At 38.3% G+C, this 16,108-nt stretch overlaps 2 protein-coding genes across 2 annotated transcripts; both read left to right on the top strand.

Annotated features, from left to right (window-relative positions):
- The first annotated feature begins 40 nt into the window (after positions 1–40).
- Positions 41–3,270, top strand: neff2 (neuronal intermediate filament family member 2). The gene is made up of 3 exons (XM_073873084.1): positions 41–1,147; positions 1,888–2,008; positions 2,120–3,270. The coding sequence occupies exons 1-3, from the start codon at positions 176–178 to the stop codon at positions 2,182–2,184; spliced, it is 1,158 nt and encodes a 385-aa protein (XP_073729185.1). The 5' UTR covers positions 41–175; the 3' UTR covers positions 2,185–3,270.
- A 1,438-nt stretch (positions 3,271–4,708) lies between these two features.
- Positions 4,709–6,356, top strand: mrps26 (mitochondrial ribosomal protein S26). Its single transcript, XM_055170288.2, has 4 exons — positions 4,709–5,103; positions 5,401–5,547; positions 5,639–5,762; positions 6,122–6,356. Exons 1-4 carry the CDS (start codon positions 4,886–4,888, stop codon positions 6,251–6,253), a joined length of 621 nt encoding a protein of 206 aa, XP_055026263.2. The 5' UTR covers positions 4,709–4,885; the 3' UTR covers positions 6,254–6,356.
- Positions 6,357–16,108: the final 9,752 nt, after the last annotated feature.

Raw genomic sequence — 16,108 nt, forward strand, 5'->3', positions numbered from 1 at the left:
GGGTGTATGTGTGTCCTCTATTAAAGCAGGCTGCTCTGCAGTATTTCTGAACTGGTGCAGTGCCGGTTCATCTCCACTGATGGTGTGCAGAACAAGGGGGACTTAAAGAGAATAACTTCTCCAACCAACAAATTAACATTGACATCATTTGAAAACCAAACGAAAATCCTGCATCATGAGCTTCGACCCTTTCATCTCTTCTTCATTCTCCCGACGATGGGATTACTCCCCCACCATCTACCGCCTCTCCCGGGGACCCCTTTCTTTCTCTGGTTGGTCGGGGCGCTCTCAGCCCCAGCAGCGCTGGGAGCAAACTGACCTTAGTCAGGTGAGTGTAGTCAATGCAGAGCTGCTGGAGCTACGAGGTCAAGAGAGAGAGCAGCTGGTGGGTCTGAACAACCGCTTTGCGTCCTACATCGAAAAAGTACGGCACCTTGAGCATCAAAACCGTGCGCTGCTTATGCAGTTAGAAGCCCTGCGGCGCAAGCAAAACCAGCCGTCCCGCATTCAACAGCTCTATCTGCAGGAGGTGAGGGGCCTCAGGGAGCAGCTGCACCAGGAGGTCCAGAATAAAGCGTGTATGGAGGCCCAGAGGGAGCAGTTGCGGGAGAGGCATGCACAGCTGCATGAGCGCTGGGAGGAAGAGGTGCAACAGCGTAGGCTGACAGAGGAGGACCTGCAGAGGTTGAGGGTGGAAGCAGGGAAGATTGCATTGGACAGCTGTGATGCGGAGGCCAGTGTGGTGTCCCTGGCTCAGGAGTTGATGTTTCTGAAACAAGTGTTTGCGGAGGAGCAGGAGGGGTTGAGGGTGCAGCTACAGGTCGCCAGCCTCAGCGTGGAGCTGGACACAAGTAGACCGGACCTGTCGGCTGCTCTGAGAGAGATCCGAGCGCAGTATGAGAACCTGGCCGGACATAACATGCAGACGGCTGAGGCCTGGTACCGGGGAAAGGTGGCGAGCGTGGTGGAGCTGACGGATAAGCAGGAGGAGGCTGTGCGCTTGGTGCGTGAGGAGACCGCTGAGTACCGACGGCTGCTGCAGTCTCGTTCAGCTGAGGTTGAAGCGCTGAGGAACGTCATTGATTCATTGAATGTACAACTAGGTGAACTAGAGGAGACGCAGACCATTGGAGTTACCAATTACCAGGTATAGTTCAAATAAATGCTATGGATCACAAGTATTCTGTAGTGACGATTACCAAGATAATTACGCTACTTGGTTCTCCTGTAACTTAATTGGTAGTGCATTGGCAACGCACAGGTCATGGGTTCGATACCAATGTAAAGCGTTGGCAATGCAAAGGTTATGGGTTTGATCCTATGGTAGAGCGTTGGCAATGCAAATCTCAGGAAGCACACATACTGAAAAAAATGCATAGACTGAATGAATTATAAGTCACTTTGGATGAAAGTGTCTCCAATCTGCACCACACACTCTTAAAATGCTGGGTAAAAAGGGACAAACTCAGCTTGTTTGGTTGTCATTTAACTTTTGCTGAGTTGATTCAACCCAAAATTCATTTTTTTAACAAATTGTTGAGTCAATTATAAATATTTTCTGGGTTAATTTAATCCAACGGCTGGGTTCTACCCTATTTGCCCCATTGCTGGGTTGAAAATAACCCAGCTAATGTGCAAATGTGAAGATACTTAATGCCAATCTTTGGCTTTGCTGCAGTGCATGCAAAGTTTCAACTGAATGGACTTGCGTTGGCACAGAAACTAGATGAGAGACTATAAATCTGTCTCACAAGATAAGTGACAACAAAAATGCAGTTACGAATGAATCTAATGGTTGATGCTGACTCACCTTGGGTGCTGAGTCACGACTGCCTCTTTTGTATCTCTGGTATAAATACAGTGTGTTTGACTTCTTTTGACTTTTAGGAGAAAATAAATGGCCTGGAGAGGGATATTTCTGATGCGAAAGAAGAAATGTCACGGTATTTGAGGGAGTATCAAGATCTGCTTAATGTGAAGATGGCTTTGGATGTTGAGATTGCAGCTTACAGGAAATTTGGTCACAAATTGATTCAATAAAATGTGTGATAAACTTGTACCAGAAATAGACATTGACCTTTTTCTCTTTTGTTTTGTACTTGCATCTACTTTGATCTCAACAGGAAACTTCTGGAGGGAGAAGAAATTCGATTGACTTATTCCACCATCCCAGGCCTTGCTTAAACAGCTGAAAGCCCCAGAGAAACCTCCACACCTCCTGAACCCCGAGATTACCCTTTCATCACACTGTGAACATCCATGTGCCAAACCCACTCATCTATGTTCATTAAATTACATCTATGATCCCAAAATATTAATATTCACTCAAACTAGGTTTGTTTTCCCAAAAACCATCCTACTAACCTGGGACCATTACATAAACCCCTATGTGCCAAATCCACATCCCTTTGCATTTTAATCCAACGCAAACATAAAACTCAACATATCATTGCTTTAAAGACAAACGCGCCCTTGTGTAACACAAGAGGTTCACACAAAGATGTCCCCCTTCTTCTATACACTATAGAGTTTAAACATGGAGACTGTTGAAGGCAGCACTCGCTCCGCCAGAGCTCAGTGTCCTGTTGGCAGATTCTTATAATTCACAATGGTTTGATTTGTAGAACGGTATGTAATCTATTGTACTGCAAGTCATTCCATTAGCTAATTCTCAATAAATTGTTTATATTAGCATCCCAGCACCCATTGATCAACTGATTAGCCAGTGATCCCCTGTATGCAGACTTTTAACCAATTGTTTGTAGAGGTGGATTGTTAAATCTAATCTTGCTTTGGGTGCTTGGAAGTAAATTGGGCTTTAGGCCAAGAATCAGCCAACAGGATATGTGTAGATCCTTTGCTTTTCAGTAGAAAGTGCATCAGGTGTTCGTTTATAGTATGCATTTTCGATTTCCTTTTAATGTAGAAGCTGTTTATTTGCTCAGTGTCTGTTTTCTGCTTTTCACGTTGTTTGTTTTGTTTGACAAATTTACTATTATTTTGGCATAACCTTTACACTGTGTTTGTTGTGATAAAGCATGACATTCTGGAGTAGACCACTACAAGCTCTAAAAGTGGATTTGTGGTAGAAACCAAATATCATGCTGTTATCTGCTGTCTAGATTTTAATGTAAGCAAGTTATCAGTTATTTGGAAAGTGAACAAGAAACCGAGTCTGTCTATCATGGCAGTCTCTGACATCATCGGTGCTGTATGTTGCACCTAAATACATATTAATGAATAAAGAAACTACAATGATAATAACTTAAACATGTGTCTGGTGTGTGTTCAATCATTTATTTGCATTCATAAAAAATTTGAAAAAAGTTTTAGGATTCTAAAAAGTATGAAACAAATAAACATTATGATGTAAGATGAATTAGAAATATTTAAGATTCTGCACTATTTTTATGTCCATGCATTAACTGTGTTGAATACAAAATATTTTTTGGTTCCATATAACACAAGATGCTCGCATAAACAATGATTACATGTTAAAGGGGTCATAGTGTGAAAATCAGACTTTTTCCATGTTTAAAGGTGCATTGTGTAATTTTTAGAAGGATCTCTTGACAGAAATGCAAAATAATATACAAAGCTATATTGTCAGTGGTGTATAAAGACCTTTCATAATGAAACCATTTTTTGTTTATTACCTTAGAATGAGACGTTTTTATCTAATACAGAAGGTCCCTTTACATGGAAGTCGCCATTTTGTGCTACCATGTTTCTACAGAAGCCCTAATGGATAAACTTTTTTTACTAAGTTGTCTCCGATGACATGTTTGTCCAGTGGCGACAACCGTAGCTTCTCTATGTGATTAAAAAACGAGGGGTAAGCAGTGGACTGAGCCGTTGGTTGCAATTCACAACATCACCACTAGATGCAGCTAAAATTTACACACTGTACCTTTAAGTGCTATAATTGGGTCCCCAGTGCTTCTATCAATCTAGAAAACGTGAAAAATATCAACTCAGTAACTTTGTTTGGGTAAGCCATTTTCTGCAAGAATGTGAAAAATTAGGTTGTTCAGATTTCGCCTGTTTTGTGAGGTAGGTAGCAAGGCGAATTACAATAATACAGCCCCCTTAAACTGCATTATCAAACCACAGCACTGCCATTTAGGGCAGAGAGAAAAATAATAATAATTGACAGCACAATTGAGTATCATTCAACAAACTACCATCATTGTGATCAGTGTTTGAATTTATTACGCTCATTTGCATTTTAAACCACACACCCAAAACGGCACACTTTTGCTCAGGCCTAAAAATTTGCAATTTTAACATGTTATAATAAATTACCTATATGATATTTTGATTTAAAACTTCACATACACACTCTGGGGACACAAACGATTTATTTGACATAAAAAATAAATAAACATTTTACTCATAATATGACCCCTTTAAATTGAGTTTAGGAATATATGCACTAACAAAAATAATATTGACAGGTCTGCTATATAATAACAACCTTTCAGTATATTGCAGCGAGTGAACTTGGCACTCATCTGCTCTTCAGAGTCAATCTTACCTTCCTACATAGTAAAAAATGGTTAGTTCCATGACAAAAAAAAGTTAAATTTCTCTCTTTCCAAGTCGCTTTAGTTAGATCAAACCGTCTGGTAAAGGAATTGCTACACTTGTCCACCGCGAGTGGCAGTAGTGAGCAGTTCGCGTTCACTTCAGCCCTCGAGGAAGCGAAACATCTTCCGTGGTTAAAGTTCAAGAACATGGCGACCTGACAGTAGATGCTCAGTGTTACACAGCCATGCTTTATTCCAATACTTATATTTTATTTCCTCAGATCAGACATTAGCTGCGTGATCTGTGTATACCACTGATCGAGTATTATTAATCGTTACTATACACAGGCTGAAACATGCTGCGCGTTATATCAAGGAGCCAAACCCCTGTCATTCATCTTCTCGCACCTCGCGCTGTTTTGGTCGAAACAGTTCGGGGTAGAAAGTCGCGCACAGACCCGAAAGCGAAGTCAAAAATGGGACGGATCAAGACTCCCCCTCCTGTGGATCCAGTGGAAATGGTTATACTAAAGGAGCGTTATACCGAGTACAATCTGATCACGAGAGCACTGCGGTAACTATGACATCTGCACACTAAAGTTACAGCACACCACTCAACTGATTACAATGTCAGGTCATCAGTGGCCTATGGGTCATTGACATAATATAGAGTTTAGTTCTGTATATGACAAACTATTAAAGATAACCACGTTAAATTACGTCTTCGAGCACACAGGTTTGTTTTTCTGATCAAGGTCATGACAGTGGCACACTGGGTTTACTAATGCATCTGTCATGCATATCTCACCAAGTTAATATACAGTCAAAATTTGTTACATGTTTACACAATGCACCATTTTTGTGTATATAGACTGGAGTTTAAAGAGGAGATGTTGAGGAAGAGATTTGAAGAAGAGGTTGGGTCCTTAGCAGAGGAGAGAGCCAAACAGGAGGCTGAAGAGCATCGTGCACTAATGGCTTGGAATGATGCAGAAAACCTCAGACTGAGAAAGTTACGGTGAGTTATGCATATCTGCTTACTATGCATTGTGTGCATGATGTTTTGCTGCTGTTTAATCATTGTGAATGTGCATCATCTGGTCTTGTAGAGAGCAGCGTGTGCAGAAAGAGACCGAGGATAAGGAAATGAGATGGAGGGAAAAAGCCGTCTTACGCCAGCAAGAGCTGGAGAACTACATTAAGGAGAAAGAACGAGAAATTTTACAACTACAGGTGAATCTGAGTATTTGTACTTTGCAATGATAGCAAATGAAAGACTATAGCTGACAACTGGTCTTTTTTTAAGATGTTTTGCAAGATTATTTGCAAAATTCATTGCTTAGTATAATATTTGAATTTGTCAATTGATTTTGGAATCTATGCAAATCCTGCTTTTAAATATGAACAGTAATTTGCTTTAACCCTCTATACTTTGTCTATAAAACACATAAACAGTAGAAATATGTTTTATTCATATGTAAATGCTGTTTGCATATGTGCTGTGTAGTAGATTTTAAACTTGACGATTTGTGTTCATGTTGTCCCTCATCCTGATATCATTTATAAACAACACATATTTATCTGTATTTTAGGAAGAGGCAAAGAACTTCATCACATTGGACAATCTAGATCAGCGGATTGAGGAGGCTCTAGACAACCCGAAAAACTACAATTTTGCCATTGATAAAGAAGGACGTGTGGTCAAAAGAACTGTGCTTCAGTGATAGATACACACGTTTGAGAACCAGTTATTATGTACATAAATGTATAATGTTATGGTTGAAATGTTTGCGTGGAAAAAAAATAAAAATGTTTTTCTTAAATTGATCTTTACAACACAAGTGCTTTCTGTTCTGACCATCTGCAGTTATTATACATACACAAAATCGGTAACATAACATTGTCTGCATAATTGTAAGGGAGATGTGTGACCCTGTGTGTAAAGTCCAGACTAAGGTCTTATAATCTAATTGAGATTATGAGAATCTAAATTAAATTTCAATCGTTGATGTGACCTTACCTTTAGTCAATGTTATATTTTTACAGAATGTTCTTTACATTATTTATGATAGGCTACTATTAAATAAATAATACTTATTTACATATTAATATGGTAAAGCCTCAAAGTTATATAGTCCTTATTAGCATCTGTTTCTAATTTAAAGGAACAGTATGTAAGAAATGTATATCAATTAATCATAAAATGGCCCTGATATGTCACTAGACATTAAGAAATCATCTTCATTTCAAATACTTATATCACTGACAACAGTGGTCTGGCCAGGATATTGTCATTTAAAAAGTGGAGTTGCAGCCCTCAACTGATGTTTACGTTGTCATTTTGTGTATTGGCCACCAGTTGTGTGATTGCAGTACCAGTTTTAGCCACAAGTTGTGTGATTGCATACCAGTTTTGGCCACAATCCTAAATACTGTTCCTTTAAGTTGTATAATAAGATGTGGTTAGAGTTAAGTGTACCCTTTAAGCCCAGTTTCAACTTTGAAGTCAAAATATAAAAAAGTGAAGATTATATTTTATGCTGCTCTTTATTTTAAGCAATGCTGTAATTTGTTAATTTCCCTGACATTTTTATTTCATACCAATCACAATTGTCAATACTGAGTTAGACCAATTTATGGGTTGTTTCCCGTACAGGGATTATCTTAAACAAGGACTAGGCCTTAGTTTAATTAGGAAATATAGCTAGTTTTAACAAACATGCCTTACTTAAAACATTACTTGTGTGCATTTTGGTGTCAAAACAAAGGGCACTGATGTAGTTTTAGAACATTTCTAAAACCTTCTGATCTTTAAGATAGTGGGTATCTGCAAAATGTGTTTAACCTTCTAAGTTTCTCCCAGTGATTTCAACGCAACTCGGGTCTTTGTCTTATTAGGGATACAGTAAGCTTGAACATAAAAATAAATCAATAAAAATGAACATAATGAACATGTCACAAACAAACTTTGTAATTGTTGTTTTGTGCACTATTGTATGTTTAATAAAAAAATAGTGTCTCTTTATTTGGTTGCTGCACATGGGGCTGGGGGGTTTGGTTTTGAGAAGGTAAGGTTGGTGCTCCTCTTCATGATTTTTTTTAAAACAATGTAGAACGTCTGAGTTTTTTGGACACCCTTCCTTCAGATGCTTGCTGCGAATAAAGCAAACACAGATTTAAAACATTAAATCTTTTTTAATTTAAATTGATTTTTAAACTGTTCAGGGGTCTGATATGAATCTACCTGTAATGTCCAAGGAAGCGGACGTTTTCCAGAGGGACGCTGAGGAGGAAAGGCGGGAATGTAAAGACTTACTGAGAAACAGAACAACAGTCGACCTCCATCTTCTCCACAGTGTCTGCTTTATTTTGCTGTAAATAAAACAATCAGAGATTTAATACACTTACACAAACTTACTTTTCTCAATGAAATTGTCACTGATAACATTTAGGGCTTTGGTGAAATTTATCGGAGAGGATGGAGGCGTCTGTGCCTGAGCCAACATCCCATAAGGAGGTGAATGCCTATAAATACATATGAATATATTAAGAACTGTTTCTGTAAACCTTCATGCACAGCTATTTGTAAAATAAAAACAAACAGACTAGGGTTTCTGCAGGTTTCACCAAGTTTAATTTAAGACATTTTTAAGACCATAATGAGTTAAATTTAAGACCTATATCACGACAATGAAGTCAACTTTTAGTCCAGTTTGCATGCATACATCAGTGATTCTTGGGAATTTGGATAAAACCGGTTTAAATTTTGAAAAAAAAGCTACATTTCAAAATCTGAAGGTATATCATTATAGATCAAGGTCTTGGCTGTTCAGCAATTTGCAACCTCCCCTGTTCGTATTTTTTTCATAAAATAGGCGTTTTTTCAGTGATTACTCATACAACATTTACTTTAAGCCTAAATAGAAAAAGTAATGATTTTTTTATTTAATAAACATATTTTTGTATTAATAGAGACTATTAATTTAATAACTCAACAGAACTAAAGAAACATATTCATTTAAAACAAATAAAACTCCGTCTGACGGTGGTGACACTAATCTGACGGTGGTGACATTGGCCTCATTATTCCAAAATGTATACCACTGAAGTCAATGGCTTCTTGCTTAAACTTTATATAAATATTTGGTCCAAAAAATAACAATCCTGTGCACTGTGATGAACAAATATCAAATCATAACTTCCTAAAATACATAAAACCTGATAGAAAAGACAGAAAGCCTGACGGTGGTGACATCTGACGGTGGTGACAAAAACCTAATATAGATTAAAAAAATAGATGAGTTGTTCACATTAGCCATCTTGTTTCCCCTCTGTTGCTAGCTACTTCAGACCTCTTCTTAAAAATTATACATTTATTTCATAATCTATTCTAATATATTTTTACAAAGAAAACTGTGTTGACATGTTATGGTTGTCACAGTAGCAAAATATGAACAAGTTTAAGAGAAAATATCAAACATACAGGAGCTTGAGTGATCTTGAAGCATGCAGTAGAGCTGAAGGTTTGAAAATGGGGTCCTCAGGAATGCAGTTGACCCTGTAGTTGTCTGATTTTATTGCTTTTTATAAATATCTGACGGTGGTGACGAATATGTGGGACACATTTTGAGCAATCACTAAATAATAGTAAATATTATTCAAAACTCACTGTTTGTAGTTTTTAATACATATTACAATGTACTCTTTCATGTGGTAAATATATTATTCAATTCAATTATTACTTTTGGCTTTTTTAATCAAGTTAAAATGATTATCTCTTAACCGAGGACAGCTGATTTTGTAGGCAATGGGCCAGCATGTAATCATTACATTAATAAAAAAATTAAAAAAAACCTATAAAAGAACCTTACATATGTGCAAAGGACCCCCTGATTATAACACTGATTCTTTTTCTTCATGAAAATGTTATTAATTTCCAACAGAATTAGCACTTTTCTTAGTGGGACATGTTTTTGCCAAAGTTTCAAGAATCAGTGACATGTGTTTTTAGAACCTTTTATCTTTCATGACAAAAAAACAAGATGTATTTCTAGGAGTGTGACAAGACCCTTGCTCCACAAGATGAAACGAGATTGGGTTCACGAGAAAAAGATCAGACAAGATTTTTACACTTTGCTGATATTACAAGTTTTTCACCTTAAAATCCCCAATGATAAAATATATGAAGAAAAATAGCATTTTAATGAACTAAAATCACATTATTTTAAAATGTTTTAACCATTTTAGGGTCATGATAAATGATGATGATCAAACAATCTGATATTTTTGGGTAATAAAAATAGACCTAAATGGGCAAAAGCATTTACGATGACAATAATGATGAGACAATGTTAAAATTTAAGTGTAGTTACCCAGCTACAGTTTAGATTAATCCAGGACTAGGTCTTATTTATATTAGGACATTTAAGGAGTTTTTTTTTTAAATATAACTTACAAAATACATTACTGGTGTGCATCTTCAGACAAAACAATGGCAGTAAAATATTTTATGGCAAAAAAAGAAAAAATTAAATTGATGAGACATTGGCGCGTCCAATGCACAGGATGCGTGAGCAGTGCTTTCATGCATGACAGAGTAAGAGACCACACAATTAAATTCTTATAATATAATATAATATAACATATAATACTTAGATATATACATAGATTAAACAACTTATTTAAAGCTTTTTTTAATTCTGTTTTAATTCAGAACTGTTAGAATTAATCAGCAAAGTATTACCCTTGTGCAAACGGACAGGCTTCGTTTTATTAGAATACATTTTTTGTGTGTATTTGGGTTAATGTGGTCTTATTTATTTATTTGAATAATCGAGAATGAAACCAGGAGTAAGAGTGTAGTAGACCAATATCAGATCCACCCTCCGGAGCAGAGGGGGCGCTAATGTACCTATAAGTTGGATGCCAACCGCCGTTAAAAGAGAAAAAGAAGATAGGCTTCGTCGTTGGCATGGCAGTGGAACCAAACCGATGTTTCTTTTTACTGCTATAGATACAACAGAACTGAGAGATGGCGAGTGTTTTCGACAGGTTTCTGCAGCGGCTTTATGTTTCTTACATTGCATGTGTGCTACTAAAGCTTAAATGCCCACTGTTCCGAGTTTTAAAACTTTCTTGCAAAATAAACAACGGACCCCGTACACTAACTGGTCTTTACCACGGAGCACAATCAGGGTTAAGTAACCAGTTTTCATTAAATGTGCACTTCTTCATAGCTAAAACTCACACTTTTCTCCATTTGCTTATACCCGATCCACGCACTTAAGCGAACTCCCCGCAAACTTGTGCATTAGTTGGTACTGCCTGACACATAACGTTAGGGTTAGGGTTAGGTTACATGTATAACAGTTAACGTTACCGTTACAATCTTCTTGGCGGTGTTAGTTGGACAACATTTTAAGACCTTTGATACGCGTATTTGAGACATTTGAATGCTAATTAAGGCCTTATTTTCATACTACGGAATTTAAGACTTTTTAAGGATCCGTGAGCTTTAATATTGCCTGCTGAAGAAAAATGAGCTTGACGCTTCCTTGAGTGAAGCAGTGGAGGAGACGGCGGCGACTGAGCGTGAGGAGGTAGGTCTACAGACACATATAAAGATACTGTTAAAACTGCTAACATTTAAAGAATAAAAAATTATGTTTACTGTAAAAGGTTTAAAATAACAGCTTAATGTAATACAACGCTGGTTACAGATTAATTTAGAGAGACTTTGATGAGATAAAAAAAACTGCTCTCAACCTCCATGTCCTCAACTGCATCTACATTATTTTGCTGTAAATAAAACAATCATGTTTAATAAATTTACATGAAACTACTTTTTTATTAATATTGGCACTGATAACGTTCAGGTGTCTGGTGTAAATCTACCTGAGAGGACTGAGACATCTGGGCCTGAGAAGGGGCAACCGAGTTCGACATGCCATAAAGAGAGGAATGTCTAAAAATACATAGAAATAGATTATTAAGAACGGTTACATTCATGTACAACTGATCGTAATACAACAAAGTATAAAATGAAGGCACTGTTAAACTTACTGAGATGAATAACTGTATTGAACATCCATCTCCTCGACTGTGTCTGCACTAATTTTCTGTGAGTAAAACAATCATAGTTTTAAAATATTTACATAAAACTACTTTTTCATTAAAAATGGCACTGATAAAGTGCAGGCCTTTGACGTAAATCTACCTGAGAGGACTGAGACATCTGGGCCTGAGGAGGCGCAAGCTGGGCAGACGAATCGCCAGTAGATGAATGTCTGTAAATACATAGAGATATATCATTAAGAACTGTTTCAGTAAACATTCATGTACAGCTAATCGTAATATAATCAGCGTAAAGTCTAAAACAGACAGACTTTGAGAAACTTACTGAGAAACCAAACTGTATTGAACCTCCATCTCCTCGACTCTGTCTGCATTATTTTGCTGCAAATAAAACAATCAGATATTTAATATATATATTTATTATTCCTCAATTGTAAGTCACTTTGGATAAAAGCGTCTGCTAAATGTAATGTAACGTTAATAAATGTACATGAAATTACTAAAATTAATCTGATATAAATCTACCTGTGAGAGAAAGAGAGCTGGAGGCTGTGGAGCAGTAACAGGAGCAGAGAAGGATGAGACCCCTACTGGAGGCTGTGGAGCAGTAACCGGAGCACAGAAGGATGGGACCCCTACTGGAGGCTGTGGAGCAGTAACAGGAGCGGAGAAGGATGGGATCCCTGCTGGAGGCTGTGGAGCAGTAACCGGAGCACAGAAGGATGGGCCCCCTGCTGGAGGCTGTGGATCAGCCATAGGTGCAGAGAAGGATGGGATCCCTGCTGGAGGCTGTGGAGCAGTAACAGGAGTGGAGAAGGATGAGACCCCTACTGGAGGCTATGGATCAGCCACAGGTGCAGAGAAGGATGGGACCCCTACTGGAGGCTGTGGATCAGCCACAGGTGCAGAAAAGGATGGGACCCCTGCTGAAGGCTGTGGATCAGCCATAGGTGCAGAGAAGGATGGGACCCCTACTGGAGGCTGTGGATCAGCCATAGGTGCAGCCACAGGTGGAGAGAAGGATGGGACCCCTGCTGGAGGCTGTGGATCAGCCATAGGTGCAGAGAAGGATGGGACCCCTGCTGAAGGCTGTGGATCAGCCATAGGTGCAGAGAAGGATGGGACCCCTACTGGAGGCTGTGGATGAGCAACAGGTGCAGAGAAGGATGTGACACCTGCTGGAGGCTGTGGATCAGCCAGAGGTGCAGAGAAGGATGGGCCCCCTGCTGGAGCCTGTGGATCAGCCATAGGTGCAGAGAAGGATGGGACCCCTGCTGAAGGCTGTGGATCAGCCATAGGTGCAGAGAAGGATGGGACCCCTACTGGAAGCTGTGGATCAGCCACAGGTGCAGAGAAGGATGGGCCCCCTGCTGGAGGCTGTGGATCAGCCATAGGTGCAGAGAAGGATGGGACCCCTGCTGAAGGCTGTGGATCAGCCATAGGTGCAGAGAAGGATGGGACCCCTACTGGAGGCTGTGGATCAGCCACAGGTGCAGAGAAGGATGGGACCCCTGCTGGAGGCTGTGGATCAGCCACAGGTGCAGAGAAGGATGGGACCCCTGCTGGAGGCTGTGGATCAGCCACAGGTGCAGAGAAGGATGGGACCCCTGCTGAAGGCTGTGGATCAGCCATAGGTGCAGAGAAGGATGGGACCTCTGTTGGAGGATGTGGGGCGGCCACAGGAGCAGGGAAAGATGGGACCCCTGCTGAAGGCTGTGAATCAGCCACAGGTGCACGGAAGGACAGGATATCCTACATAGAGACAGAGCGCAGCGCGTCATAACCTGAAAACCACGCCCACCGGGGGGAAAGCAATCCAACCGTCTCCATTGACTTTTTATTGCGAGAGGCCGCCTCCTTGCCTAAAAGCTGCTGTGTGACAATATGTACAGCTAACAAGCCAAAGAACCCAGAAATAAGTTTTTATAAGCTGTCGAGCCGTAAAACCCAGCCTTTAAGGAGAATAAAGTGGATCGTTGACTACGTTTCCCCTTAGTGGACGCAGTTTTACTAATAGTAGTACTATGAAAAGTTGCCTGTTTTCACTTTTGTGTCTTTAAACGCTCGTTTTTTGAAGTCGACAGCTTATAAAAACGTATTTATGTTTTTTTTTTGGCTTGTTAGATGTACAACTTGTCATACAGCAGCTTTTCTGTAATATTTTGCTTTTAAGTTTAATCTGTAAATAAGTTTTTATAAGCTGTCAACCCCAAAAACCGAGCGTTTAAAGACACAAAAATGGATACAGGCAACTTTTCATAGTACTCATATTAGTAGAACTGCGTCCAATAGGGGGAAACGTAGTCGGCGATCCACTTTATTCTCCTTAAAGGCTGGATTTTACGGCTCGACAGCTTATAAAAACCTATTTCTGGGTTCTTTGGCTTGTTAGCTGTACATATTGTCACACAGCAGCTTTTAGGAATTATTCAGTTTTTTGTTATAAGCCAGAAATGACAAGGAGGCGGCCTCTCGCAATACAAAGTCAATGGAGACAGTTGGATTGCGTTCCCCCCTGGTGGGCGTGGTTTTCAAATTTGCATAACTGCGCTCTGTCTCTATGCAAATGATAGCACTGATATATAAGACACATGAGTACAGAGATCTATTACTATAAAGAGTTTTTATGCTGTGTATTTCTTATGTTACCCTTTAGTGGGGGAGCTGGTGCTTGTGCCAGGAAGCTCATGATGAGAGGATGACTCCGACCCTCTCTCCTCCACCACAGCTTTCTCATCTGGACCTGTAAGTGATAGAAGAAGAGAAGAATTCATCCTTTAATCCAGCACATTGTCCAGGATTTTCAATCTGAGTTTCAGTGTCAGGTGTGGTAAAGGACAGCAAAACACTTCAAAGCTTCAAATAACTATTATTTTCAGAAAATTTCCATTTGTTGTTAATCAGTCAACCAAAACCCACATCTACTACACATTAACTGCAAATAATGATCAAAAAAGGATTTAAGTCTCCTGAATTGAAGGAATAAGTCTTGGCAAGTTATTATTACAAATGATTATATTACAAATGAATTGGTGCATATTTGCTTTAAAAAATACGAAATCATCCTCACTGTGTAACAGTACACGACCCACAATTAAATATTGGTAGGCATAAGTACTTTAATAATTTTCAATTTTAAGAGGTATTGTTGTCTATTTATTTAGATGTTTTCAGAAACATTTTAGTCTGAGGTTTTAGTAATGAGAATAATAATAATAATAATAATAATAAAATGTGTAAAATTGTTGCCAGCTATGCTATGCTGTAGATAACATACATGTTATAATATGTACATTATTTTAACTTTACATTTACAGTTATTTCTTTTGTGATAATACACAGCATGAAAACCCCCCACAAAATAGCATGAATAGAATCAATAAGTACATACATTTGTACTTACATTTCAAATAAACTCATTCACATATTTCAAGCTTTAAAAACGGCACTTAATATATAAATAATTACATGAAAACTAAACGTTTCACAAAAGAAAAAAATATATACTAATATAAAATAGAAATGTACAAGTAATAACAACAATAATGATAATCATCATCATCATCATCATCATAAATAAGTAAATAAATAAATTAAGAGAGTGTTATTGAACAGTTAATTTAGTGTAACTTGTAGGCTACATATGTTTACGAAAAGAAATTAAAACAAAATTTTTATATTCTTAATATTTTTGGTAAATTTAATTTTAGATCAAACATCATTGCAGTCTCTGCCTACAGAATTAAGTCGTGACGCCATAGCTTGTCGACCAACCAGAAATGCGGGAGCAATAAGTATTTGCATAGAAGCGGACCTTGTTGATGCCACGCACATAACTTATACGTCACTCTGGTCTGAATGTTGTAACAGTTAATGATTTAATAAATATCATTAGAAACATTACTTTAATATTTATTAAAATAATTTTAAAAATTGTTAACTTAAACAATAGGCTTTGTACATTTACTTAGAAGTTTATCAATAGCTTTAACCAGTAGGTGGGGCAAAGTCACCGTCATATAGGTCTTAATAGAGTCACAATTAATCGATTTGTTCAAATGCGGCTTATTTCAATCAATCAATTCAATCAATCAATTCAGTTTATTTGCCAGACTCATGTCCAAAAACCACCAAGACAGGACAGATAAAAACAGAGAAAACGTACAACAGTTAAAAAGAATTTATTCATTCAGTAAAGTAAATTGTTTTTATGAATGGGTCAGTGATGTACTAACTCCAAAAACATTTGCAGATTAATTCAGTGCCTGCTGCCGAGACGGATTTGGGACGGTTTCCGTTGGCGAAAATGAGCACAAAAACAATAATATACCTACTATGTAAATCTTAATTTCTTGCTTATTTAATTGGTATTACAGCATTGCATCCACTAAGTTAAACAGTCATTTACAGATACCTGAAGAAGTAGCTGTAATTGTTGAAGCTGCCTTTTGCTTGTGAAATGAATCAATCTAGTCAAAAGCACGCCAACGAACCGCCAGTTCCCT

Source organism: Misgurnus anguillicaudatus, chromosome 11 (assembly GCF_027580225.2).
Source record: "Misgurnus anguillicaudatus chromosome 11, ASM2758022v2, whole genome shotgun sequence".
Lineage (NCBI taxonomy): Eukaryota > Metazoa > Chordata > Actinopteri > Cypriniformes > Cobitidae > Misgurnus > Misgurnus anguillicaudatus.